The sequence below is a fragment of the Pseudophryne corroboree genome, chromosome 1 (assembly GCF_028390025.1).
Source record: "Pseudophryne corroboree isolate aPseCor3 chromosome 1, aPseCor3.hap2, whole genome shotgun sequence".
In the NCBI taxonomy this organism is placed as follows: domain Eukaryota; kingdom Metazoa; phylum Chordata; class Amphibia; order Anura; family Myobatrachidae; genus Pseudophryne; species Pseudophryne corroboree.
In genome coordinates, this window is record NC_086444.1 from 278,379,340 (window position 1) to 278,406,963 (window position 27,624).

Here is a 27,624-nt window from a genome sequence, read left to right on the forward strand (position 1 = left end):
TATCCCCATATAACCTCTAAGTTTAGTCCTCTAATTAGCAGCACCCAGTGCATTCTCTGAGGGTACACAGACAACTGAGACACAGCACTGAGTCAAACTGAATTGTGTAAAATGGGTTTGTGGGCAATAATGCCACCACCAAGGCTGGGCAATGAGAGGCCCTCCAGCTGCTGTACAACTACACATCCCAGTATGCTCTGCAACAGTTTTAACATTTCCAAATAGCACAACTGTGGCTGGGCATGCTGGTATGTGCAGATCTACAGCAGCTGGAGGGCCACTTATTGCCCAGTCTTGGTTGTGGCATTATTTTTTTATAAACCATACTAGTGTTCCTTACCAGAACTTACCTATTCATAAAATATTTTATGCATTCAACCAATGAATACACTATATATTTTAATATAACTCGCAAATTAAATTGAACTTCAACAGTTTCAATTTAATTCATAACTGATCCATGAGTCTGCAAACTAATTTTTAACTGTATTTGGGTTCTGGGGAGAAAAATACTAAAAATCCTTCAACTAAATAGTCTAATAAAAAATAGCTACTATAAAGCTTCTGAATCTATGGACGCCAAAAAAAAAATCACCATATTGCTTCTGTGGGATGCCATATTGTTTTATGTGTGTTGCCATAGTAACCTTTTATTACAGTGTACTACCAATAATCTATAAACAACAAAAAAAAAATCTTAAAATTGGAATATTATTTTGTACAATCATCACATTTTTAAAAAAGTAGTTCCATTTTTATTAACTATAATACTCATTACTACACTTGTGATGCAAATAATCATATTACCTATTGCATCACCAACAACATTGTGTCAGTGTTTACTAGCCACGAGATTGCCTTTGACCTCAGATTACAATTACTAATTCATGCACCTGTTATACTGTAGTACTGCATTGTAACATTAAGCTTTCAGACATTTGAGATCTAGATCTGTTTAATTATAAACTGTCTGCCTTTTGTTTGTTTTTTTGTTTGTCTATTAGACATTTTATTGCTGTTTGTGTTAAACTTTTTATGTGCAATAAAGTTATAAAATTATTTCAAAAGATACACACGGTGGTTGTTTTTTTAAATTTTGGTTACAAAGATCAAAGTATACATTTGCTCATCATCTCTAGTTTCCATTCCAGAATTTCAGAATGGGTGACATATATGGAAAAGTCCTGTTTTACAGAAGGAAGGATTGGGCAAGATAAAAACTTTTAAGTATAACTCTATGGGTGTAGGGTGTGTGGTGTGGGCCCCACTGGACCCATGGGCCTGTGTGCACATCACAGCCTGCACCCATTATAGTTACACCAATGACTGAGGGGCACATTGGTGTGTGGGTTGGGGGGGGGGGTTCAAGACAGTAGGCTGAAGTCTTGCCTAGGGTGCCAAGGAACCTTGCACCGGCCCAGTATGCATAACCCCCTTTGTTTATTGATACATCTCTGCCAGTGACTAATTCCTGCCTAGTGATAGATACTGAAGGCTGTGGAAAGAGATTAGTATGTTTAACCAGTAGAGTTTGGCTGTAGTGTTACAGTCCTAGTGTGCCACAACTACACCAGAAAACATAATGAACTGACTCTTATCATCTTATCTGTACTTAGGGGCATATTCAGTTGAGCGCGGATTTTTTAAAAACTCTGTGTCGTGGCTTTTCCCTATTCAATTGAAGGAGAGAAAATGAGCCGCAGTGATTTCAAATCACCACATCTTTTTTCTTGCAGTCCCAGAGAAAATCAGATTTTTCCTAAAATTGTCTGCATTTGATCTGAAGCCCATTGGACCCCCCCCCCCCCCTTCATGACTAATTAAGCAACAGGATGTTTCCAATTAGCCTAATTACTGTAGTCCTTTGTTACCTTCTGAAGCACTGTCTTCTTCCCTCAGATTACGACAGGCTGGTCTTCTGCAGCAGTGGTGTGTGTGAGTGTGTGAGAGACCACTGTGACCTCTTGTCAGGTGTGTGACCCCCGGAGTGTGTGTGTGTGACCCCCGATGTGTGTTCTGGGTCAGGTACAGGGAGAAATATATCTTCCAGCACCCCCTCCCCTCCCAGCGGCGTCCTTCACAATGGAATGAGGGGAGACGACACAGAGTGAAGGAGACCACCGGAGCTGCCAGAGCACACAGGTAAGTTTCCGGTGTTACTTAGCTGCATTATTTTACATCCTGCGGGATTTTGACCACAAAAAAAAATAAGAATTTACTCACCGGTAATTCTATTTCTCGTAGTCCGTAGTGGATGCTGGGAACTCCGTAAGGACCATGGGGAATAGCGGGCTCCGAAGGAGGCTGGGCACTCTAGAAAGATTTATGACTACCTGGTGTGCACTGGCTCCTCCCACTATGACCCTCCTCCAAGCCTCAGTTAGGACACTGTGCCCGGACGAGCTGACATAATAATGAAGGATTTAGAATCCCGGGTAAGACTCTTACCAGCCACACCAATCACATCGTACAACTCGTGATACTATATAGAGTTTGACAGTATGAAAACAACTTTGCCTCTCAACAGATGGCTCAACAATAACCCTTTAGTTAACAATAACTATTTACAAGTATTGCAGACAATCCGCACTTGGGATGGGCGCCCAGCATCCACTACGGACTACGAGAAATAGAATTACCGGTGAGTAAATTCTTATTTTCTCTGACGTCCTAGTGGATGCTGGGAACTCTGTAAGGACCATGGGGATTATACCAAAGCTCCCAAACGGGCGGGAGAGTGCGGATGACTCTGCAGCACCGAATGAGAGAACTCCAGGTCCTCCTCAGCCAGGGTATCAAATTTGTAGAATTTTGCAAACGTGTTTGCCCCTGACCAAGTAGCTGCTCGGCAAAGTTGTAAAGCCGAGACCCCTCGGGCAGCCGCCCAAGATGAGCCCACCTTCCTTGTGGAATGGCATTTACAGATTTTGGCTGTGGCAGGCCTGCCACAGAATGTGCAAGCTGAATTGTACTACAAATCCAGCGAGCAATAGACTGCTTAGAAGCAGGAGCACCCAGCTTGTTGGGTGCATACAGGATAAACAGCGAGTCAGATTTTCTGACTCCAGCCGTCCTGGAAACATATATTTTCAGGGCCCTGACAACGTCTAGCAACTTGGAGTCCTCCAAATCCCTAGTAGCTGCAGGCACCACAATAGGCTGGTTCAGGTGAAACGCTGACACCACCTTAGGGAGAAATTGGGGATGAGTCCTCAATTCTGCCCTATCCATATGGAAAATCAGATAAGGGCTTTTGCATGATAAAGCCGCCAATTCTGACACTCGCCTGGCTGAAGCCAAGGCCAATAACATGACCACTTTCCACGTGAGATATTTCAGATCCACGGTTTTTAGTGGCTCAAACCAATGTGATTTTAAGAAACTCAACACCATGTTGAGATCCCAAGGTGCCACAGGAGGCACAAACGGGGGCTGAATATGCAGCACTCCTTTCACAAATGTCTGAACTTCAGGTACTGAAGCTAGTTCTTTTTGAAAGAAAATCGACAGAGCCGAGATCTGTATTTAATGGAGCCTAGTTTTAGGCCCATATTCACTCCTGCTTGCAGGAAATGCAGAAATCGACCTAGTTGAAATTCCTCTGTTGGGGCCTTTTTGGCCTCGCACCATGCAACATATTTCCGCCATATGCGGTGATAATGCTTTGCCGTAACATCTTTCCTGGCCTTAATAAGCGTAGGAATGACTTCTTCCGGAATACCCTTTTCCTTTAGGATCCGGTGTTCAACCGCCATGCCGTCAAACGCAGCCGCGGTAAGTCTTGGAACAGACAGGGCCCCTGCTGTAGCAGGTCCTGTCTGAGCGGTAGAGGCCACGGGTCCTCTGAGAGCATCTCTTGAAGTTCCGGGTACCACGCTCGTCTTGGCCAATCCGGAACCACGAGAATTGTGTTTACTCCTCGCTTTCTTATTATTCTCAATACCTTTGGTATGAGAGGCAGAGGAGGGAACACATAAACCGACTGGTACACCCACGGTGTCACTAGAGCGTCCACAGCTACCGCCTGAGGGTCCCTTGACCTGGCGCAATATCTTTTTAACTTTTTGTTGAGGCGGGACGCCATCATGTCCACCTGTGGTTTTTCCCAACGGTTTACCAGCATCTGGAAGACTTCTGGATGAAGTCCCCACTCTCCCGGGTGGAGGTCGTGTCTGCTGAGGAAGTCTGCTTCCCAGTTGTCCACTCCCGGAATGAACACTGCTGACAGTGCTAGTACATGATTCTCCGCCCATCGGAGGATTCTTGTGGCTTCTGCCATCGCCATCCTGCTTCTTGTGCCGCCCTGTCGATTTACATGGGCGACTGCCGTGATGTTGTCTGACTGGATCAGCACCGGCTGGTGTAGGAGCAGGGATTTTGCTTGACTTAGGGCATTGTAGATGGCCCTTAGTTCCAGAATATTTATGTGAAGGGAAGTCTCCTGACTCGACCATAGTCCTTGGAAGTTTCTTCCCTGTGTGACTGCCCCCCAGCCTCGAAGGCTGGCATCCGTGGTCACCAGGACCCAGTCCTGTATGCCGAACCTGCGGCCCTCTAGAAGATGGGCACTCTGCAGCCACCACAGTAGAGACACCCTGGTTCTTGGAGACAGGGTTATTAAGCGATGCATCTGAAGATGCGATCCGGACCACTGGTCCAACAGGTCCCACTGAAAGATTCTGGCATGGAACCTGCCGAAGGGAATTGCTTCGTAAGAAGCCACCATCTTTCCCAGGACCCGCGTGCAGCGATGCACTGATACCTGTTTTGGCTTCAGGAGGTCTCTGACTAGAGATGACAACTCCCTGGCTTTCTCCTCCGGGAGAAACACTTTTTTCTGGACTGTATCCAGAATCATACCCAGGAACAGTAGCCGTGTCGTCGGAACCAGCTGTGACTTTGGGATATTCAGAATCCAGCCGTGCTGGTGCAGAACCTCCTGAGATAGTGCTACTCCCACCAACAACTGTTCCTTGGACCTCGCTTTTATTAGGAGATCGTCCAAGTACGGGATAATTAAAACTCCCTTTTTTCGAAGGAGTATCATCATTTCCGCCATAACCTTGGTAAATACCCTCGGTGCCGTGGACAGTCCAAACGGCAGCGTCTGGAATTGGTAATGGCAATCCTGTACCACAAATCTGAGGTACTCCTGGTGAGGATGGTAAATGGGGACATGCAAGTAAGCATCCTTGATGTCCAGGGATACCATGTAATCCCCCTCTTCCAGGCTCGCAATAACCGCCCTGAGCGATTCCATCTTGAACTTGAATTTTTTTTATGTATGTGTTCAAGGATTTCAAATTTAAAATGGGTCTCACCGAATCGTCCGGTTTCGGTACCACAAATAGTGTGGAATAGTAACCCCGGCCTTGTTGAAGTAGGGGTACCTTGATTATCACCTGCTGGGAATACAGCTTGTGAATTGCCGCTAGCACCGCCTCCCTGTCTGAGGGAGCAATCGGCAAGGCAGATTTTAGGAACCGGTGGGGTGGAGACGCCTCGAATTCCAGTTTGTACCCATGAGATACTATTTGAAGGATCCAGGGATCCACCTGTGAGCGAGCCCACTGATCGCTGAAATTCTTGAGGCGGCCCCCCACCGTACCAGGCTCCGCCTGTGGAGCCCCACCGTCATGTGGCGGACTTGGCAGAAGAAGCGGGGGAGGACTTTTGCTCCTGGGAACCTGCTGTTTGTTGCAGCCTTTTTCCCCTACCTCTGCCTCTGGATAGAAAAGACCCGCCTTTTCCACACCTGTTTTTCTGGGTCCGAAAGGACTGAACCTGATAAAACGGCGCCTTCTTAGGCTGTGAGGGGACATGGGGTAAAAATGCTGACTTCCCAGACGTTGCTGTGGAAACTAGGTCCGAGAGACCATCCCCAAATAATTCCTCACCCTTATATGGCAACACTTCCATGTGCCTTTTAGAATCTGCATCTCCTGTCCACTGCGAGTCCATAAGCCTCTCCTAGCAGAAATGGACAATGCACTAACTTTAGATGCCAGTCGGCAGATTTCCCTCTGTGCATCTCTCATATATAAGACTGAGTCTTTTATATGGTCTATGGTTAACAGGATCGTGTCTCTGTCTAATGTGTCAATATTTTCTGACAGTTTATCTGACCACGCAGCGGCAGCACTGCACATCCAAGCTGACGCAATAGCTGGCCTAAGTATAATGCCTGAGTGTGTATATACAGACTTCAGGATCGCCTCCTGCTTTCTATCTGCAGGTTCCTTGAGGGCGGCCGTATCTGGAGACGGTAGTGCCACCTTTTTAGACAAACGTGTGAGCGCTTTATCCACCCTAGGAGGTGTTTCCCAACGTGACCTATCCTCTGGCGGGAAAGGGAACGCCATTAGTACCTTCTTAGGAATTACCAATTTTTTATCAGGGAAAGCCCACGCTTCTTCACACACTTCATTTAATTCATCTGATGGGGGAAAAACTACGGGTAGTTTTTTCTCCCCAAACATAATACCCTTTTTAGTGGTACCTGTATTTATATCAGAAATGTGTAACACCTCTTTCATTGCCTCAATCATGCAGTGAATGGCCTTAGTGGGCATCAGGTTAGACTCATCGTCGTCGACACTGGTGTCAGTATCAGTGTCGACATCTGGGTCTGCGGTCTGAGGTAGCGGGCGTTTTAGAGCCCCTGATGACCTGTGCGACGCCTGGACAGGCACGAGCTGAGAAGTCGGCTGTCCCACATTTGGCATGTCGTCAAATTTCTTATGTAAGGAGTCTATACGTGCACTCATTTCTTTCCATAAGCTCAACCACTCAGGTGTCTGCCCCGCAGGGGGTGACATCCCTTCTAAAGGCATCTGCTCCGTCTCCACATCATTATCCTCATCAAACATGTCGACACAGCCGTACCGACACACCGCACACACACAAGGAATGCTCCAACAGAGGACAGGACCCACAAAAGCCCTTTGGGGGGACAGAGTGAGAGTATGCCAGCACACACCAGAGCGCTATATAATGCAGGGACTAACTGAGTTATGTCCCCTATAGCTGCTTTTTCTATATAATTTATACAGCGCCTAAATTTAGTGCCCCCCCTCTCTTTTTTTACCCTTTTCTGTAGTGTAGACTGCAGGGGAGAGCCAGGGAGCTTCCTTCCAGCGGATCTGTGAAGGAGAAATGGCGCCAGTGTGCTGCAGGAGATAGCTCCGCCCCTTTTCCGCGGACTATTCTCCCGCTTTTTTCTGGATTCTGTCAGGGGTATTTTCCACATATATAACCTCTGGGGCTATATATTGTGGTATTTTTGCCAGCCAAGGTGTTATAATTGCTTCTCAGGGCGCCCCCCCCCCCAGCGCCCTGCACCCTCAGTGACCGGAATGTGAAGTGTGTGTGAGGAGCAATGGCGCACAGCTGCAGTGCTGTGCGCTACCTTGGTGAAGACTGATGTCTTCTGCTGCCGATTTTCCGGACCTCTTCTTGCTTCTGGCTCTGTAAGGGGGACGGCGGCGCGGCTCCGGGACCGAACACCAAGGACTGGGCCTGCGGTCGATCCCTCTGGAGCTAATGGTGTCCAGTAGCCTAAGAAGCCCAATCCGGCTGCAAGCAGGCGAGTTCGCTTCTTCTCCCCTTAGTCCCTCGCTGCAGTGAGCCTGTTGCCAGCAGGTCTCACTGAAAATAAAAAAACTAAATCTATACTTTCTTTCTAAGGGCTCAGGAGAGCCCCTAGTGTGCATCCAACCTCGGCCGGGCACAAAATCTAACTGAGGCTTGGAGGAGGGTCATAGTGGGAGGAGCCAGTGCACACCAGGTAGTCATAAATCTTTCTAGAGTGCCCAGCCTCCTTCGGAGCCCGCTATTCCCCATGGTCCTTACGGAGTTCCCAGCATCCACTAGGACGTCAGAGAAAAACAGTGACCATTTTTTTAAATTGGATACCGCAAGTATCGGTAGCACGCATATCTGCGGTAATCCAAAATCAGATATGCCCAATAGACTATAAATTCTGTGATGTGTCTATACAAATGCAGCGCTGAATAATATTCCACAGAATGGCAAAGAAAATGTGGCTCTTGAAGATTCTAACAATTGAAATCATCGCATTTACGAAATGTCCCATTCTGCAAAGCTTTTTTCTCTGTGATTTTAGAGTTGCTATGGGTAGGCAACTCGAAGGATAATACTAATATAAAATATTGCTTGACAATTAAATTAGTTACAGTATGTTTTTCTGGACTGAAAGGTTTGCCCATAGAAACAATTCAGCACTCATTTTTCTGTACATTGTCAAGTTATTCAATAAGAATTCTACGTTTACAGACACAAAAGTCTCATCTTACATTACAGAGTTAGAAATAAAGGGCCCATCCTTGTCTACTACCTATTTTTTTGTTCGGTGTCATCGATTCATGTCTGCAGTGTGACCTGATGCCCTCATGTAGCGCTCACAGTTTGTAATTAGACAGAGCCAAGCTGTCTGGTTGCACATCATAATTCCACAGTTATTACCTCTTCCCTTTTCATTTCTCACTTATGTTCCCTGGTAATGAGGGTTGCTTTATTTTGAAGGGGAAACTTAAAGAGAAGTCTTTGTCTCCAATGAGACTATTTCTATTTTGTACCTACGAAGACTGATGACAGATAACTGTATGAAACAGCCTGAATGCTCAGTACTGTCTCCAGCTGGCAAACTACCTCCATCAAATGATTCAATCCCAGCAAATACATGTTTTTTTAATAAATCAACATTACATTTTGGGCCTAATTCAGAGCCACCCGTATTTGAGGTGGTCACCTCTATGCGGCTGTACCGCCAATATACTTGTGAAAAAAGCTCTGTAATCATAATCCGCACAGATTTGCACCAACACTATCCTTGGTGCAAAAACCCCATCTAAAAATGCTAGAATGTCCAGTTATATACTAGTTACCCCCATTTAGCCAGAGTATAGATGCGACTGACTCCCATGCTAATCTAAAAAGCTGCACAATTTTGCAGAGTTGTGTAAGTACGCCTTGTTTGGCCTCGAAGCATGTGCAGTGCTTAACATTGCATGCGATTCAGAATCAGACCTTTGGTAGCAGTGTTTTAGTCTGTATATATGTATATAAACTCTTTCTATTAAATAATAATAATACAATTAGCTTCTCCTTGTATTGTGTTTTTATCTGCACTCTGTTACTTATTACTGTATTCCATTTATATCACCCACTTTCCACTAATGTTGTACTTTAAGCATTAGATATCATTGCTGTCATTCACAGCCTAACCTTAACCCCCCCACCCCGGTAGCCTAACCCTAATTCTCCCCCTGCAGCCTAAACTTAACCTTCCCCAGTGCCTTACCCAGTGGTGCAAGTAGAAATATTTTCTTAGTGGTACTGAGTGACGAAAAATGTTTGTGGTCATGTGTTGTGAGGGGGCGTGGTCACATGCCACTAATGGGAGTGGCTACATGACACTAGCGGCGTGGCCACACGATAAAGCCCCTTTTCTTTGCACTCTGGAGGCAAGGCTACAAATATATACTAATTCCTCCACTATAATAGAAATATATAGTAGTGTCCACATTACAATATAAATATATAGTAATGCTCCCAATTTAATAACAATATATAGTAATGCCCCCCATTATAACAGGAATATATACTGTAGTAGTGCCCCTGGTATAATATAAATATATAGTAGTGTCCACATTATTTTAGAAATGAATTACCCCACACAGTGAAGCCAGCGACATGCCCAGCAGCCCAGCCTGTGAAGAACAAAAGCCGCTCAGTGCCGATGCATCACACGAGTTGAGTGAATGTTAACATCTGCACTGCTGCTCCCAGCAACCCTGACAAAGTGGGAGGTGACATCATGATGCCAAGCACCATGGTCTTGTTGCTTTGTGCGCATTATAATTGTGGTAATGGTGGTCACAGGTGCAAAGTGTGTGGCAGGTGGTACTGCGTACCCGCTGCCAAATTCTTAAGGGTACTCAGTACCCGAGCGTACCTGCATACTTGCACAACTGGCCTTACCTCTCTAGAGTCCCAGCAGTCCTTCGTTCGGGATACAGGCACCGGCATTTTGACCCATGTTGGAATCCTGGTGTCGGTATTCCGAGCAGTGTCAGGATTTCAGCATCGATATTCCAACTGTTGGGATTCCAAATGCCAGGATCCTGAACGCATCCAAGTTTATCCAAGTGCTAACTTACTGTACTTGTCATTTTTTCCATTTGTTCCCAACTAAGGGCAGGATGTAACGCCATCCGAGTTGGCAGGCAAACATTTACAAGGCAAAACCATGCCTTGTACATCATTGTCGCTTTAAAAAAAACATTCGAGTTCGTCCGGCATCCCGAACTTCCAGCCAACTCGGACGGCATTGCATCCCACCCTAAGAATCAGCAGCTTAGAGGGACATGTCTGTCTCATGGTGGGAAAGTTTTAATTTAACTTCCCTTCACTGCAAATAAGTGGTACTTGTTAAAGAGTGATTCTTCACGAGCAATATGCACGACCATGTGTATGACTACAACCAGTGGTGCAGAGAGGGGGTGGGTGTCACTTTTTACCTTGGCCTGTTGGAGGGGCACGGATCCTACATTGCAGAAAGCCCAACGGTAGAGAGAACTAATTGCCGCTGCAGCAGCCACTCTCCCCAGCCCAGCACAAGCTTTGCAGGACATATAATTAGCATTTTTTTTAACAGAGGGGTCTGGCCACGCGTCTTCCTGTTGGCCACGCCCCCTCCCTTATACCAGGGCCCTCCAGAACTGTTGACGCTCCTGACTACAGCCACACTGTCAAACAACCACATCCCATTGCGATGTGCAGGTTTCTGTCCGACAACCCTTCCATGCAGGTTCTTTTTATGGACACTACTTCAGTATTAGCTAAACCAGTGGTTCCCAAACTTTTTAGAATCATGGCACCCTAGAGTAGCAGAATTTGTTTCACAGCACCCCTAGGCCAAAAGTTTCTTATTGAGAAATTTAGAAAGAAATATTAAATTAAGTAAATTGTATTTATTTGTCATCCTTGGGTTCAGTTGTGTGGTGAGGGACAGGATTTGCTTCTGTTTGTCCACATATGTTATGAGTGGCAGCCACCAACATTGGTTTTGCCTATTACATTGACCATAAATAATTTGAATTGATCCTGGACCACAAACCCGAGGCACCCCTGCAACTGTCCCAAGATACCCCAGTGTGCTTCGGCACACAGTTTGAGAACCACTGAGATAAACCTTTGATTAGGTCTTTCCAATGATACTGTATGTGGGTTACAATTTGCATATCTGATGAGTTTAAAAGCAGTTCTAGCAGATACTGTTTCACTGGGTATAAATCTTACCTTGACTTACAGTTTAACTTACTTTCATTTCTTAATGAGGACAGTGCTATTTCCAAGTTGGAAACGGGTGGTCTTCGGTATACCGGCGGTCGGGCTCCCGGCGCTCAGTATACCGGCGCCGGGAGCCCGACCGCCGGCATACCGACACTTATTTTCCCTCGTGGGGGTCCACGACCCCCATAGAGGGAGAATAAAATAGTGTGGCGCGCGTAGCGCGCCACCGTGCCCGTAGCGTGGCGAGCGCAGCGAGCCCGCAAGGGGCTCATTTGCGCTCGCCACACTGTCGGTCAGCCGGCGGTCGGGCTCCCGGCGCCGGTATGCTGGGCGCCGGGAGCCCGACCGCCGGCCAGCCGTAGTGAACCCGTTGGAAACATTTAGATAACTTGCTACAGTCTGACCCTTGTTGGTAAAAGTCAGTTATATTCGTTTTATAAGTCATCATCAGTCAGCTGCTAAGAGTTGGTTGCTGAGAGAAGGCACGACATCACAAGAGGTTAGAAGAGTATTTCATCAATACTAGAATTGTCTTCTGGTTTAATAAAAGTGTGTCTGCACTACTACACTGGTGTCAGATTCGTTTCATTTGGTATGCAGTTTGCATGGAGACAATCATAATGTCGGCAAGCATTATGGGGAACCTGGAAGGCATACATCGGGATGTCGCCAAATGTGAAATGCTTGTTAATAATTCCACACGCGTTGGCAGTACAACTGTCAACTTGATGATTTACCATCATGATGAACACTGTACTGCTGTACAGCATGAGACAGTAATACTGGAGAGCCAGAAAGTCAGCAACTACAGTATATATATATATATATATATATACACACACACACACACACACACACACACACACACACACACACACACACACACACGTGTATGTGTATATAGAATACATACAATATGACTGGGAAGTGACTTCTACTAGTATATAGTGGGGATATTTTCATTCAAAATGTAAATATCCATTGTGATACAAAACTGCTGATAATCTCGGCAGTGCCACGATTATTAATACATAGCCCCTGTAGTTTGGTCATTAACATATAAAATATCCCTTGCTATTAGGGCACTGAAACTCTTAACCTCATACTGCCATTAAATATACTGACCCTCTCTATAATATTGACATGATATCAACATATTAGATGTTTTATAAATGTACCAACACAACAGGTACGATTTGTTGAGAATATTGCAGCATACCTGCGATGAAAGCTTGCTAAGGGGATGAATTGCTTAGGACACCTGCTACATGTTTGGTAACTGATCAGTCTTGTCTGGAATAAAAAATCTGCACTGTAGCCTCATAATGAATACAAAGTAGGAAGACTTATACATATTGCTGCAGGCTACAATTTGGCAGATATACACGGCTTTAGAAAGAGGGGCTAATCATAGCCAGCCATCAATATAATAACCTTCAGTACATAAAAAAAAAAAGTGTTAACAATTGTTAAATCAGAGGCATAAATTCTTCTGTTCCTGCAGAAATTCATTTGGAATGACATATCCTCTTCTGCTCAGGGAGTGTTTTATCTTTCCTCATCCCACCCTATCACCATCATAGAGCAAATAAGGTTGAGAGAGGTCAAAGATTTGGCTCGGGAAACTCCTGCTGAATCCACAGTGATAAAAGTTGTAGAAACTAAAGGCTTCAGATGAATCCATCTTGGAAGCCAAGTTTAATTTTTTTTTTTTTTTTTAAATGTCAAAATCAACTTGTAATTCATATTTCATTGTTGTTATGGTGAGCAATTGGTGTTACCTACCTCATTCAAGCTTGTCTCAAGATGAGTGTGTGGTAGTGACACTGGGTTTGTTCTGTGTACTAATTAATATTATTTTGAATGTATATTATTTAATATTGTAGACATGGATATTTATTTCATGAAACATCAATAAAATAATAAGATTTTACTTACCGATAAATCTATTTCTCGTAGTCCGTAGTGGATGCTGGGGACTCCGTAAGGACCATGGGGATATAGCGGCTCCGCAGGAGACAGGGCACAATAATAAAAGCTTTAGGATCAGGTGGTGTGCACTGGCTCCTCCCCCTATGACCCTCCTCCAAGCCTCAGTTAGGATACTGTGCCCGGACGAGCGTGCATAATAAGGAAGGATATTGAATCCCGGGTAAGACTCATACCAGCCACACCAATTACACCGTACAACCTGTGATCTGAACCCAGTTAACAGTATGATAACAACGAAGGAGCCTCTGACAAGATGGCTCACAACAAGAATAACCCGATTTTTGTAACAATAACTATGTACAAGTATTGCAGACAATCCGCACTTGGGATGGGCGCCCAGCATCCACTACGGACTACGAGAAATAGATTTATCGGTAAGTAAAATCTTATTTTCTCTGACGTCCTAGTGGATGCTGGGGACTCCGTAAGGACCATGGGGATTATACCAAAGCTCCCAAACGGGCGGGAGAGTGCGGATGACCCTGCAGCACCGAATGAGAGACTCCATGTCCTCCTCAGCCAGGGTATCAAATTTGTAGAATTTAGCAAACGTGTTTGCCCCTGACCAAGTAACTGCTCGGCAAAGTTGTAAAGCCGAGACCCCTCGGGCAGTCGCCCAAGATGAGCCCCCTTCCTTTTGGAATGGGCTTTTACAGATTTTGGCTGTGGCAGGCCTGCCACAGAATGTGTAAACTGAATTGTATTACAAATCCAGCGAGCAATCGTCTGCTTAGAAGCAGGAGCACCCATCTTGTTGGGTGCATACAGGCTAAACAGCGAGTCAGATTTTCTGACTCCAGCCGTCCTGGAAACATATTTTTCAGGGCCCTGACAACGTCAAGTAACTTGGAGTCCTCCAAGTCCCTAGTACCCGCAGGTACCACAATAGGTTGGTTCATGTGAAAAACAGAAAACACCTTAAGGAGAAATTGAGGACGAGTCCTCAATTCTGCCCTGTCAGAATGAAAAATTAAGTAAGGGCTTTATATATGATAAAGCCGCCAATTCTGACACACGCCTGGCTGAAGCCAGGGCTAATAGCATCGTCACCTTCCATGTGAGATATTTTAAGTCCACAGTGGTGAGTGGTTCAAACCAATGTGACTTTAGGAAACTTAAAACAACATTGAGATCCCAAGGTGCCACTGGGGCACAAAATGAGGCTGTATATGCAGTACCCCTTTTACAAACATCTGAACGTCAGGCACTAAAGCCAGTTCTTTCTGGAAGAAATTCGACAGGGCCGAAATTTGAACCTTAATGGACCCTAATTTTAGGCCCATAGACAGTCCTGTTTTCAGGAAATGTAGGAAACGACCCAGTTGGAATTCCTCTGTAGGGGCCTTCTTGGCCTCACACCACGCAACATATCTTCACCAAATGCGGTGAAAATGTTTTGCGGTTACATCCTTCCTGTCTTCGACCAGGGTAGGGATGACTTCATCTGGAATGCCCTTTCAGGATCTGGCGTTCAACCTCCATGCCGTCAAACGCGGCCGCGGTAAGTCTTGGAACAGACAAGGCCCCTGCTGGAGCAGGTCCTTTCTTAAAGGTAGAGGCCACGGGTCTTCCGTGAACATCTCTTGAAGTTTCGGGTACCAAGTCCTTCTTGGCCAATCCGGAACCACGAGTATCGTTCTTACTCATCTCCCTCTTATGATTCTCAGTACTTTTGGTATGAGAGGCATAGGAGGGAACACATACTCTGACTGGTACACCCACAGTGTTACCAGAGCGTCCACCGCTATTGCCTGAGGGTCCCTTGACCTGGCGCAATATCTGTCTAGTTTTTTGTTCAGGCGGGACGCCATCATGTCCACCTTTGGTTTTTCCCAACGGTTTACAATCATGTGGAAGACTTCCCGATGAAGTCCCCACTCTCCCGGGTAGAGGTCATGCCTGCTGAGGAAGTCTGCTTCCCAGTTTTCCACTCCCGGAATGAACACTGCTGAGAGTGTTATCACATGATTTTTCGCCCAGCGAAGAATCCTTGTAGTTTCTGCCATTTCCCTCCTGCTTCTTGTGCCGCCCTGTTTACGTGGGCGACTGCCGTGATGTTGTCCCACTGGATCAATACCGGCTGACCTTGAAGCAGAGGTCTTGCTAAGCTTAGAGCATTGTAAATTGCCCTTAGCTCCAGTATATTTATGTGGAGAGAAGTCTCCAGACTTGATCACACTCTCTGGAAATTTTTTCCTTGTGTGACTGCTCCCCAGCCACTCAGGCTGGCATCCGTGGTCACCAGGACCCAGTCCTGAATGCCGAATCTGCGGCCCTTTCATAGATGAGCACTCTGCAGCCACCGCAGAAGAAACACCCTTGTCCTTGGAGACAGGGTTATCCGCTGATGCATCTGAAGATGCGATCCGGACCATTTTTCCAGCAGATCCCACGGAAAGGTTCTTGCGTGAAATCTACCGAATGGGATCGCTTTGTAAGAAACCACCATTTTTCACAGGATCCTTGTGCAATGATGCACTGATACTTTTCCTGGTTTTAGGAGGTTCCTGACTAGCTCGGATAACTCCCTGGCTTTCTTCTCCGGGAGAAAACATCCTTTTCTGGACTGTGTCCAGAATCATCCCTAGGAACAGTAGACGTGTCGTCGGAAAAAACTGCGATTTTGGAATATTTAGAATCCACTCGTGCTGTCGTAGAACTACTTAAGATAGTGCTACTCCGACCTCCAACTGTTCTCTGGACCTTGCCTTTATCAGGAAAGCGTCCATATTTCTTTTAAGAAGAATCATCATTTCAGCCATTACCTTGGTAAAGACCCGGGGTGCCGTGGACAATCCAAACGGCAGCGTCTGAACTGATAGTGACAGTTCTGTACCACGAACCTGAGGTACCCTTGGTGAGAAGGCAAATTTGGACATGTAGGTAAGCGTCCCTGATATCCAGTAACACCATATCGTCCCCTTCTTCCTGGTTCGCTATCACTACTCTGAGTGACTCCATCTTGATTTGAACGCTTGTATGTAAGTGTTCAAATATTTCAGATCTCACCGAGCCGTCTGGCTTCAGTACCACAATATAGTGTGGAATAATACCCCTTCCCTTGTTGTAGAAGGGGTACTTTGATTATCACCTGCTGGGAATACAGCCTGTGAATTGTTCCCAATACTGCCTCCCTGTCGGAGGGAGACGTTGGTAAAGCAGACTTCAGGAACTTGTGAGGGGGAGACGTCTCGAATTTCCAATGTACACCTGGGATACTACGTGTAGGATCCAGGAGTCCACTTGTGAGTGAGCCCCCTGCGTGCTGAAACTCTTGAGATGACCCCCTACCGCACCTGAGTCCGCTTGTACTGCCCCAGCGTCATGCTGCGGACTTGGCAGAAGCTGTGGAGGGCTTCTGTTCCTGGGAATGGGCTGCCTGCTGCAGTCTTCTTCCCTTTCCTCTACCCCTGGGCAGATATGACTGGCCCTTTTGCCCGCCTGCCCTTATGGGGACGAAAGGACTGAGACTGAAAAGACTGTGTCCTTTTCTGCTGAGATGTGACTTGGGGTAACAAAAGGTGGATTTTTCAGCTGTTGCCATGGCCACCAGGTCCGATGGACCGCCCCTTTATACGGCAATACTTCCATGTGCCGTCTGGAATCTGCATCACCTGACCACTGTCGTGTCTTCGTCTGGCAGATATGGACATCACATTTACTCTTGATGCCAGAATGCAAATATCCCTCTGCGCATCTCGCATATATAGAAATGCATCTATAGTCAATAAAATCTTGTCCCTGTCAAGGGTATCAATATTTTCAGTCAGGAAATCCGACCAAGCCCCCTCAGCGCTGCACATCCAGGCTGAGGCGATTGCTGGTCGTAGTATAACACCAGTATGTGTGTATATACTTTTAGGATATTTTTCAGCTTCCTATCAGCTGGCTCCTTGAGGGCTGCCGTATCTGGAGACGGTAACGCCCCTTGTTTTTATAAGCGTGTGAGCGCCTTATCCACCCTAAGGTGTGTTTCCCAACTCGCCCTAACTTCTGGCGGGAAAGGGTATACCGCCAATAATTTTCTATCGGAGGAAACCCACGTATCATCACACACTTCATTTAATTTATCTGATTCAGGAAAAACTACAAGTAGTTTATTCACACCCTACATAATACACTTATTTGTGGTACTTGTAGTATCAGAAATATGTAACACCTCCTTCATTGCCCTTAACATGAAACGTGTGGCCCTAAAGGAAAATACGTTTGTTTATTCACCGTCGACACTGGAGTCAGTGTCTGTGTCTGTGTCAACCGACTGAGGTAAATGGGCGTTTTTACAAGCCCCTGACGGTGTCTGAGACGCCTGGACAGGTACTAATTTGTTTGCCGGCCGTCTCATGTCGTCAACCGACCTTGCAGCGTGTTGACATTATCACGTAATTCCTAAATAAGCCATCCATTCCAGTGTCGACTCCCTAGAGAGTGACATCACCAATACAGGCAATTTGCTCCGCCTCCTCACCAACATCGTCCTCCTACATGTCGACACACACGTACCGACACACAGCACACACACAGGGAATGCTCTGATAGAGGACAGGACCCCACTAGCCCTTTGGGGAGACAGAGGGAGAGTTTGCCAGCACACACCAAAAACGCTATAATTATACAGGGACAACCCCTTATACAAGTGTTTTCCCTTATAGCATTTTTATATATGTAATCATATCGCCAAATAAGTGCCCCCCCTCTCTGTTTTAACCCTGTTTCTGTAGTGCAGTGCAGGGGAGAGCCTGGGAGCCTTCCTCACAGCAGAGCTGAGCAGGAAAATGGCGCCGTGTGCTGAGGAGAATAGGCCCCGCCCCCTTTTCGGCGGGCTCTTCTCCCGGAGTTTGTGAGATCTGGCAGGGGTTAAATACATCCATATAGCCTCAAGGGCTATATGTGATGTATTTTAGCCATAAAAAGGTATTATACATTGCTGCCCAGGGCACCCCCCCCAGCGCCCTGCACCCTCAGTGACAGTTGGTGACTGTTGGTGAAGTGTGCTGACAACAATGGCGCACAGCTGCAGTGCTGTGCGCTACCTTATGAAGACTGAAAGTCTTCTGCCGCCTGTTTCTGGACCTCTGGACCTCTTCAACTTCGGCATCTGCAAGGGGGGTCGGCGGCACGGCTCCGGGACGAACCCCAGGGTGAGACCTGTGTTCCGACTCCCTCTGGAGCTAATGGTGTCCAGTAGCCTAAGAAGCAAATCCATCCTGCATGCAGGTGAGTTTACTTCTCTCCCCTAAGTCCCTCGTAGCAGTGAGCCTGTTGCCAGCAGGTCTCACTGAAAGAAAAAAACCTAACTTAAACTTTTATTCTAAGCAGCTCAGGAGAGCCACCTAGATTGCACCCTTCTCGGCCGGGCACAAAAATCTAACTGAGGCTTGGAGGAGGGTCATAGGGGGAGGAGCCAGTGCACACCACCTGATCCTAAAGCTTTTATTATTGTGCCCTGTCTCCTGCGGAGCCGCTATATCCCCATGGTCCTTACGGAGTCCCCAGCATCCACTAGGACGTCAGAGAAATACTATACAAAAAAGGCAATTTCAATGTCATCCCAAGGAATTATTCCGTTGCCTTCATTGGTCCTTCCTTACTTACATCATAATTCCATGGGACATAAGGTATTTGTATACAGGAGCAAATACAGTGTGTGTGTGTGTGTGTGTGTGTGTGTGTGTGTGTGTGTGTGTGTGTGTGTGTGTGTATGTGTCTCTGTCTGCATATATATATATATATATATATATATATATATTTATACAGATGTGTCCTGATATGTTGATGCTGGAGGGAGGCAGTGTTTCTTGTTTCTTTCTTGTGCAGCCACCCACTTCCTGCTACTGCTGCCGGCTGCACAGCACATACACTACAGGTAGCGGGAGCTTATCTTCCAACTACCCTGCTATAGCACCCCCACCAGGTCCTCCTCTCTCTGTGCCAGGTAGCTGAAGCATCACTCCCCTCTACTATGGGTGCATCTCTCTGTTGCTTGCTGCAATCGCATGCTCCTGCTACAATACACTAAGGCAGTGGTTCTCAAACTCGGTCCTCAGGACCCCACACAGTGCATGTTTTGCAGGTAACCCAGCAAGTGCACAGGTGTATTAATTAATCACTGACACATTTTAAAAGGTCCGCAGGTGGAGTTAATTATTTCACTTGTGATTCTGTGAGGAGACCTGCAAAACATGCACCGTGTGGGGTCCTGAGGACCGAGTTTGAGAACCTGTGCACTAAGGCATGGTTTGCATCATGTGTCAAAATGTATGTATGTAAGTATGTATATATATATATATATATATATATATATATATATACACACACACAGGTTGAGTATCCCGTATACCAAAATGCTTGGGACCAGAAGTATTTTGGATATGGGATTTTTCCGTATTTTGGAATAATTGCATACCATAATGAGATATCATGGCGATGGGACCCAAGACTAAGCACAGAATGCATTTATGATTCATATACACCTTGGAGGTCATTCCGAGTTGTTCGCTCGCAAGCGGATTTTAGCAGATTTGCTCATGCTAAGCCGCCGCCTACTGGGAGTGAATCTTAGCATCTTAAAATTGCGACCGATGTATTCGCAATATTGCGATTACACACCTCGTAGCAGTTTCTGAGTAGCTCCATACTTACTCGGCATCTGCGATCAGTTCAGTGCTTGTCGTTCCTGGTTTGACGTCACAAACACACCCAGCGTTCGCCCAGACACTCCTCCGTTTCTCCGGCCACTCCTGCGTTTTTTCCGGAAACGGTAGCGTTTTTTCCCACACGCCCATAAAACGGCCTGTTTCCGCCCAGTAACACCCATTTCCTGTCAATCACATTACGATCGCCTGAACGATGAAAAAGCCGTGAGTAAAATTACTAAGTGCATAGCAAATTTACTTGGCGCAGTCGCAGTGCGGACATTGCGCATGCGCATTAAGCGGAAAATCGCTGCGATGCGAAGATTTTTACAGAGCGAACAACTCGGAATGAGGGCCCTTATACACACAGCCTGAAGGTAATTTTAGCCAAGATTTTTTATAACTTTGTGCATTAAACAAAGTGTGTGTACATTCACACAATTCACTTATGTTTCATATACACCTTATACACACAGCCTGAAGGTCATTTAATACAATATTTGTAATAACTTTGTGTATTAAACAAAGTTTGTGTACATTGAGCCATCAGAAAACAAAGGTTTCACTATCTCACTCTCACTAATAAAAAAACGTATTTCGGAATATTCCGTATTTCTAAATATTTGGATATGGGATACTCAACCTGTATATATACAGGTTGAGTATCCCATATCCAAATATTCCGAAATACGGATTTTTTTGAGTGGACTGTCCCGCTGTCCCACCCGCGGGCTGCAGTGTCCCGCGTGGGGGGGGGGAGGGGGGGGGGGGCAGTTGGGAGACTCCTGTCATCGCTGCCCTGCTTGGCAGAGCAGCGGTGAGCACAGCGTCTATTCACTGGAGTCAGAGGGAGGGGGGCATGCCAGCGGCTCACAGAGTAAGTACAGGTGTATTTCCAACTTGGACTGCAGACAGCACCAGACATGTGCACAGTGTCTACTCACTGGAGTCAGGGGGAGAGGGAGCATGCCAGCAAACCCATGCCCCTTTTCAAATCCGGGGCTGCTACGCCGTGCAAATGTCCCGCTTTCCCTGTGCCTAATGTTAGGAGGTATGGGAAAACCTAATGCTGGATGCCGCTAGGTTAGAAAGGGGTGGCAGGCTGCCTCCAGGTTGTCAATAGGGTAGAGACTGTGCCACCATCTCAGCCTTAGTGTGGTGGCACCAGTTGCACATCCCTCATTATGGCCCTGAGTGGAACTATTTAGCTTCCTAACCAGACAATAATATTGGTTTTAATACTGAAACTACTGTTTGTTGTCTGAATCCTATAACAGCCTGAAGAAAGGTGTATCAGGTCAGCTTTGTCTAACGTCAATTTTGCATACTGTACAGTAATGGTTTATTCAGCAATACACACACACACAGGTGTAAATACACCTGTGTGAAGGGGCTATGGGCCTAAACTCCAAGATGACATTATTAAAGCTATTTCTTGACATCCTTCTTCTGCCCTGCTGAAAGATCTCACTATATATTCCCAGAATGCTCCTGGATTTGCTAACCACATAAATAAAAAACAATGATGTAATAGCTCTGAATACATTTTAAATGCTGTATTATGGGTATTAAGCAAAACACTTGTACTACACATAAAATAAATGACCAAGCACAATTCCCAAATCTCAAACAAAAAACAGGATTATGAGGAAGATTCCTCCAGCCTTACTTCTGCAGGTCGGAATGTCACAGTATTTCCAGTACACGCCATCCTCATGCTCAGCTATGTAACACCAGGGACTGACGTCACCATCTGGGTTCCTGGCAAAGCAAGAAGGCAGAATTAACTGAATTAGTACAGTTAAGAGAATAAAATGAGCATGCTACAGAGTCCACTAAGCCTATAATAAATGTTTTTTTGTTTGTTTTTTATTATAAATTTTACTCTTGTAGATGGTAGATTGCTCCAGACGGGATGCGGTCAATTTACCTACAGTCAAAATCCCAACGGTCAAAATACCGACAACCACTGACCGACGGTCAAAATCCTGACATGGTAAAAATACAGACATTTAAAATACCAACAAGGTCATAACACCGACATTTAAAATGTCTACAGGTCAAAAAGTCAACATGGGTTTTTCATTATTTTTTCATTGAAACCAAATTGTTCATACTTTACCATCCCAGTGGACCTGGAGAGGGAATATAATAGTGTGCAGAGCGCAGCGAGGCACCGTGCCCGAAGCATGGCGAGCGGTCACGGTGCACTTATATGGTGTCCACACTTATATTGTGTCCATGTCGACCTATATTGACATACACACACAAAAAACAATGAAAACATCTTGTCAACTTTTTGACCTGTCGGCATTTTAAATGTCGGTATTTTGACGTTGTCGGGATTTTGACCATCGGGATTTTGACTGTAGGTATTTCATACTGATCCCCTCCAGACAACCTACAGCACACTCTGAGGGTGTCAGATTGATGTTTCTTTGTGTCTACTCAGTGATGTCTGTGTGTAAGTAACAAGACATTGGGCGGGATGTACTAAAGAAAAAAACCGGCAAAACACCTGGCTGCCCGCTTAACGATACGAAGGGTATTGCCATCTTTTTATGGCGATACCCTATAGAAAACTATGAGCTTCTTACCGCATCCCGCCGCCCCGCACCGCTCACACCGCCCCCTCCAGCATACCTGCATGCAGGCAGCCCGTGGTCTTGGAATCCAAACTCCTCCTCCGCCAGCAACACAGCCAAAGGTCCTTCTGGCTGCAGGGAGGAGGAGGAGCATGGGACTGACTGCTGATGTCACCTTCCGAGGCTGGGAGTTGACAGAGACCCCTGGGAGGTGACGGAGACCCCCCGCGCACCTTTTCACATGTATCACGTGGGGCCTCTGTCAACGCATTGCGATGTTAATGACATATGTAAGTACATATGCGATTAGCATTGCTGCGGTGGGCAGCGATGTATTTTAATACATCCCGCCCAGTAGGTGGTGTTAGAACAATCCTCTGTTTACAGCCTTAAGTTGGGTACACACCTATACAATCCATGGCCTCATTACCCGATATCTGGTGATCAAGCAGATGAATGTATAGGAGGTGTATATGTAGGTCCATTGCAGGAGCATCAGCCTTTAGGAAGTTGCATCTTATGTGCTGTTTAATATTTGTCCAGCCAACCTCGAGATCCTATAGCAGCCCATACACACTGAGCTATTTCAAGAATAATAAGTACGGAGCTCAGACGCAACGTACAGGAGGTCATGCTGTGGACACAGCACTTGGCTGATCGGGAACGTGTACCTGATCAGGAGAGTGATCAAAAAGGTATGTAACCAGCTTTAGAATTAGCTTAACACAAGATTACAAAAAAAAGCCAAATGCAATCAAGCATAAACAGCAACTAATACAATAGACGAACGTTCACATCGGGGTGTGCAGGACACAGCTGTAAATAAACATACAAGATCCCACTCCAGGGTTGAATAGAATACATTTTATGTAGCACTGACCAAAGTTTCAAGTATGTAAATTATGTCTGTGAATTTGGAAGACACATTTTATTGTATCCAACATGCTGAAGAGACCTCTAAAGTCCTCATGCCTTTAAAGGACACTCCAAGCCTGCACCAAATGTCCTATTTGCAAACCTGTTAAGGTACAATCTGTGACTAATATTGTGGATAACAAATGTTTATAACGTTTTTAACTTCTGAATATATGGAAAACATTACTGAATCACTGCTGTGCCATTCATTCTGCTCGGTGCAACTCGCTAAACTCATCTCTACAGTATGCGACAATTTCTTCTTGAGTATCTGTGGTTTGTCTCATAACTCTATAAGAAAACCAGGGCGATACGATGCTGCGGTGGTGAGGGGGGACCAGGACATCAATCAGTAGCCACAATTTGTGAGGCATCAAGGAGTTTTCAGCTTCTGATTGGTCTTTCTGCTGACACTCCCATCTGCTTTAAAAAATGGTAGAATAAATAACTCCCACAGATTTCTGGGAGTGCAGCTTTAACATTGGGAGAGATGTACTAAGCTTTGGAGAGTGATAGTGGAGAGGGATAAAATATCAGCCAATCAGCCCCTAACTGCCATGTTACAGGCTATATTTGAAAAATGACAGTTAGGAGCTGATTAGTTGGTAGTTTATTTAGATGATAGGTGGAAGGGATCTAGACAGTAGCGAAAAGAAGTACTTTGCAGTAAGGTTGGCCAGACATATATTAGAGAATACTTCTTTTCCCCTCTGAAGAAACAACCGATGCCTTTGGTCGAGAAACGCGTCAGAATATAGGCTGTGGGACTCCTGCCTTTTCCATGGACACATACATTTACGGCTCTGCATTGCATTGCACCGCTCTCTTCAATTTTGGAGCCACCAGCAGTGGTCCTCCTGCAAACGGGACCGTGGCTAACAACCATTTTATCCACAAGTGATCGGTGTAACCAGCCAGCGCGAGGAGACTCCCAGCGCCGCCGGTCCGAATCACCCTGGAAGCGGTAAGCCGTAACCACTCCAAACATCTCTCTCATTCCATCTGTAGAGAGCGTGTGACGGAGCCGCTGCATTTAGATTAACTTCTTGGAAGCCGTACAAACAGCAGTGCACTTGCTATTAGAGACTTGAAAACTTTTCACTCCAATGAATTGCAACTATATATCAAAGTCTTGCACTAGCTATTTGAACTATTCTGTGGATTACGGAGCTAAAGGAAAAAAACGGTTATGTTTATTTATACTATCGGATACATTTTATTGCCATATCAAAAGGAGAACTTTGTGTCCAGTCATTTTTTTGTGAATTTTAGGTTAGAGGATCCCATTTATTAAATTTATTTTAATGTATGTACACATATGCAATATAATTAATGATTTTATTGATTTAATACCCAGTGGTTATGGGTTTCTATAGATCAGTATAATAAATACTATTAATTAAGTCTGTTTGCGCTCTCTATTTTGTCTCTTTTTTCAGTGCTATACAGGGTTGCTAATACCCTGGTTTGTGAGAGCAGCAAACAGCATATCAGCACAGGTTCAATTAGGGCGCCTTTCTTCTGGTGTTTTTTTTGCAGACATATATTAGATTAAATGGGGGCTGAATAAGCACGAGACCATATAAGAGCCCCATTTTTTGTGATTGGTTGTTTATGACAAAGCAGTTGCTAGGTAGTTTTTCCAAGGGACCTTGGGATTTTTCTATAGGTTGTTTTCCTTGTCCATCAGTATTTGTGGGTGTAGGCTTCAGTGCATATAAAAACTTGGGTCATGTGCTTCATACTTCCTCTTGCCATTTGGACAGCCCCTCCCGCCCTCCCTCATGTTTTTCTCGGATGTCAATTTTTGTGTTCTGGTGTTTTCCTTTGTCGGCTATTAAAAGCCAGATAGGCGGGAAAGTCGCTACCAGCCAGCGGTCATAAGGCCTAAGTGGTCATTGTGGGGCACCCTCTTTTGGAAAGACGGCGAGTATGTCCTTACCCTGCGGTTGGACAAATTGGATGCTCCCCTAGGGGAGCATCCATATTTGCCAGAGGAAAGAGTGGTGGGTCCTGCACAATGCGGGTTAAGCATGTAGGAGGTGGTTGTTTTTGGTAGTCCCCTCCTCAATTTTCGGTGGTATAATTAGATGACTGGAGCGCCTTTTCTTTTGCCATCCTCCAATATAAAATCTAGTTTAAAGTCCTGGTCAGCCATCAATAAATACCATCTGACCTTTTAAATCTAGCTATTGGTGTCCATGTCTTTATTTGTAGTGCTAAGCTAGCTTAAAGTTTAAAGTGTAAGTGATCACAATAAAATGATGGGCGCCTTATACTTATACTGTATATAGAGAATTCCAGTAGAGGAACTGGTTAAAACTAGCACTGTATGGAAATTTCAAACTACCTTCACTATATATGAGGATGAAACAAAACATATAAATTAGCACCGTGTTTAGTTCTCTCCTGCTGTCAAAGCTCATGTGTCAATAATTATGCCAGGAACAAATATGTGTTTGATTAATATTTTTTCTTGAAAACTGAATTTAAAAAACTGAATATAAGGTTTGAGTTAAAATGAAGCAGGAATCACGTATTGTGCCAATGAGAACATTGGGGGAGTTAGCAAGAAGCACTTTACAGATTCTGCATCTACTTCTCAACCTTTCAGTAGCACAGCTAAACATACCACCCTATGTTCACAATATAGGGGGGTAAATCAGAGCTGATTGCAGCAGCAAATTTGTTAGCAGTTGGGCAAAACCATGGCCCTCATTCCGAGTTGATTGCTTGCTAGCTACTTTTAGCAGCCGTGCAAACAAATAGTTGCCGCCCACGGGGGAGTGTTTTTTCACTTTGCAGGAGTGCGAACGCTGGTGTAGCCGATCGGCAGCAAACACATTTTGTGCAGAACAAGACCAGCCCTGTAGTTACTTATTCTGTGCGATGATTGCTGCGACGAATGACGCGGTAACGACATCAGATACCCGCCCAGCAAATGCCCGGCCACGCATGCGTTTTTCCAAACACTCCCAGAAAATGGTCAGTTGACACCCAGAAACTCCCATTTCCTGTCAATCTCCCTGCGTTCGCCAGTGCGACTGAAAGCGTCGCTAGAACCTGTGCAAAACCACGCTGCTCTTTGTACCCGTACGCCGCTCGTGTGCATTGCGGTGCATACACATGCGCAGTTTTTTTAAATGATCGCTACGCAGCAAACAACGGCAACTAATGATCAACTCGGAATGAGGGCCCATGTGCACTGCAGGGGGGGGGGCAGATATAACATGTGCAGAGAGAGTTAGATTTGGGTGTGGTGTGTTCAATCTGAAATCTAAATTGCAGTGTAAAAATAAAGCAGCCAGTATTTATCCTGCACAGAAACAAAATAACCCACCCAAATCTAACTCTCTCTGCACATGTTATATCTGCCACACCTGCAGTGCTCATGGTTTTGACCAACTGCTAACAAATTTGCTGATGCAATCAACTCTGAATTACCCCCATAGAAAATATAATTATCAAAAGCAGTGTAATTTCTAAATTTTGTGCGTGTCAGTATGGATATTTTGGGGAAACAAAATTGCTCCATTCCTTTTGAATTCCAATCTGTATTTGGCCCCCAGTCCATCAACTCTAAGCAGCCCTAAGTGCATGCACTATTTCGCATTGATATGGAGCAGCAATGCCAGTGTGTGAGAAAAAAATAGCCATGTACAGTAAAGATTAACTTAAACATACTGCTTGCATTTGTATAAAATAACACTGAGACAGCATATAATGGAAACAGCAGGTATTAGCTCATGTAAACCTCTTACTCAGTGTGACCGAGTTTCCCAGCCTTTTGTAAAACCCCACGACCATTTCATTTTCTCATTAAACTTCTTTAAAGCACAACTAAACATTAATTTCACTTTACATAAAGGAGCCACTAATAACAGTCACAGTTACATAAGTAAGCTTAGGAGTGTATCATAACTCGAAATATTTTAGTCCTTTTGATGGAAAAATAGTTTGTTCTCATACTAATGGCCAATATATTGCTTTTTTGGTGGGCACTAAATCTATAGCAATTCCGATCGAATTCCAAAAGTATAGTCGCCAATGACCATGATAGCTACAGTATGTACATATTGCTATACAGAAGACCACACCAATCAGCTTTATCACCTAATGACAGGATGTTTCCAATTTGTCCACCCACTGAGGCAGGGCAATTGGATCTGCCTATTAATCAA

At 45.2% G+C, this 27,624-nt stretch overlaps 1 protein-coding gene across 1 annotated transcript in view; it reads right to left on the reverse strand.

Moving 5' to 3' along the window:
- Nucleotides 1-27,624, reverse strand: part of KREMEN1 (kringle containing transmembrane protein 1) — a 252,041-nt gene that overhangs the window by 67,177 nt on the left and 157,240 nt on the right. Inside the window, exon 3 of the mRNA XM_063964299.1 lies at nucleotides 21,613-21,704. Within this exon, the coding sequence (XP_063820369.1) occupies nucleotides 21,613-21,704 (92 nt within the window). The remainder of the gene's footprint in view (nucleotides 1-21,612; nucleotides 21,705-27,624) is intronic.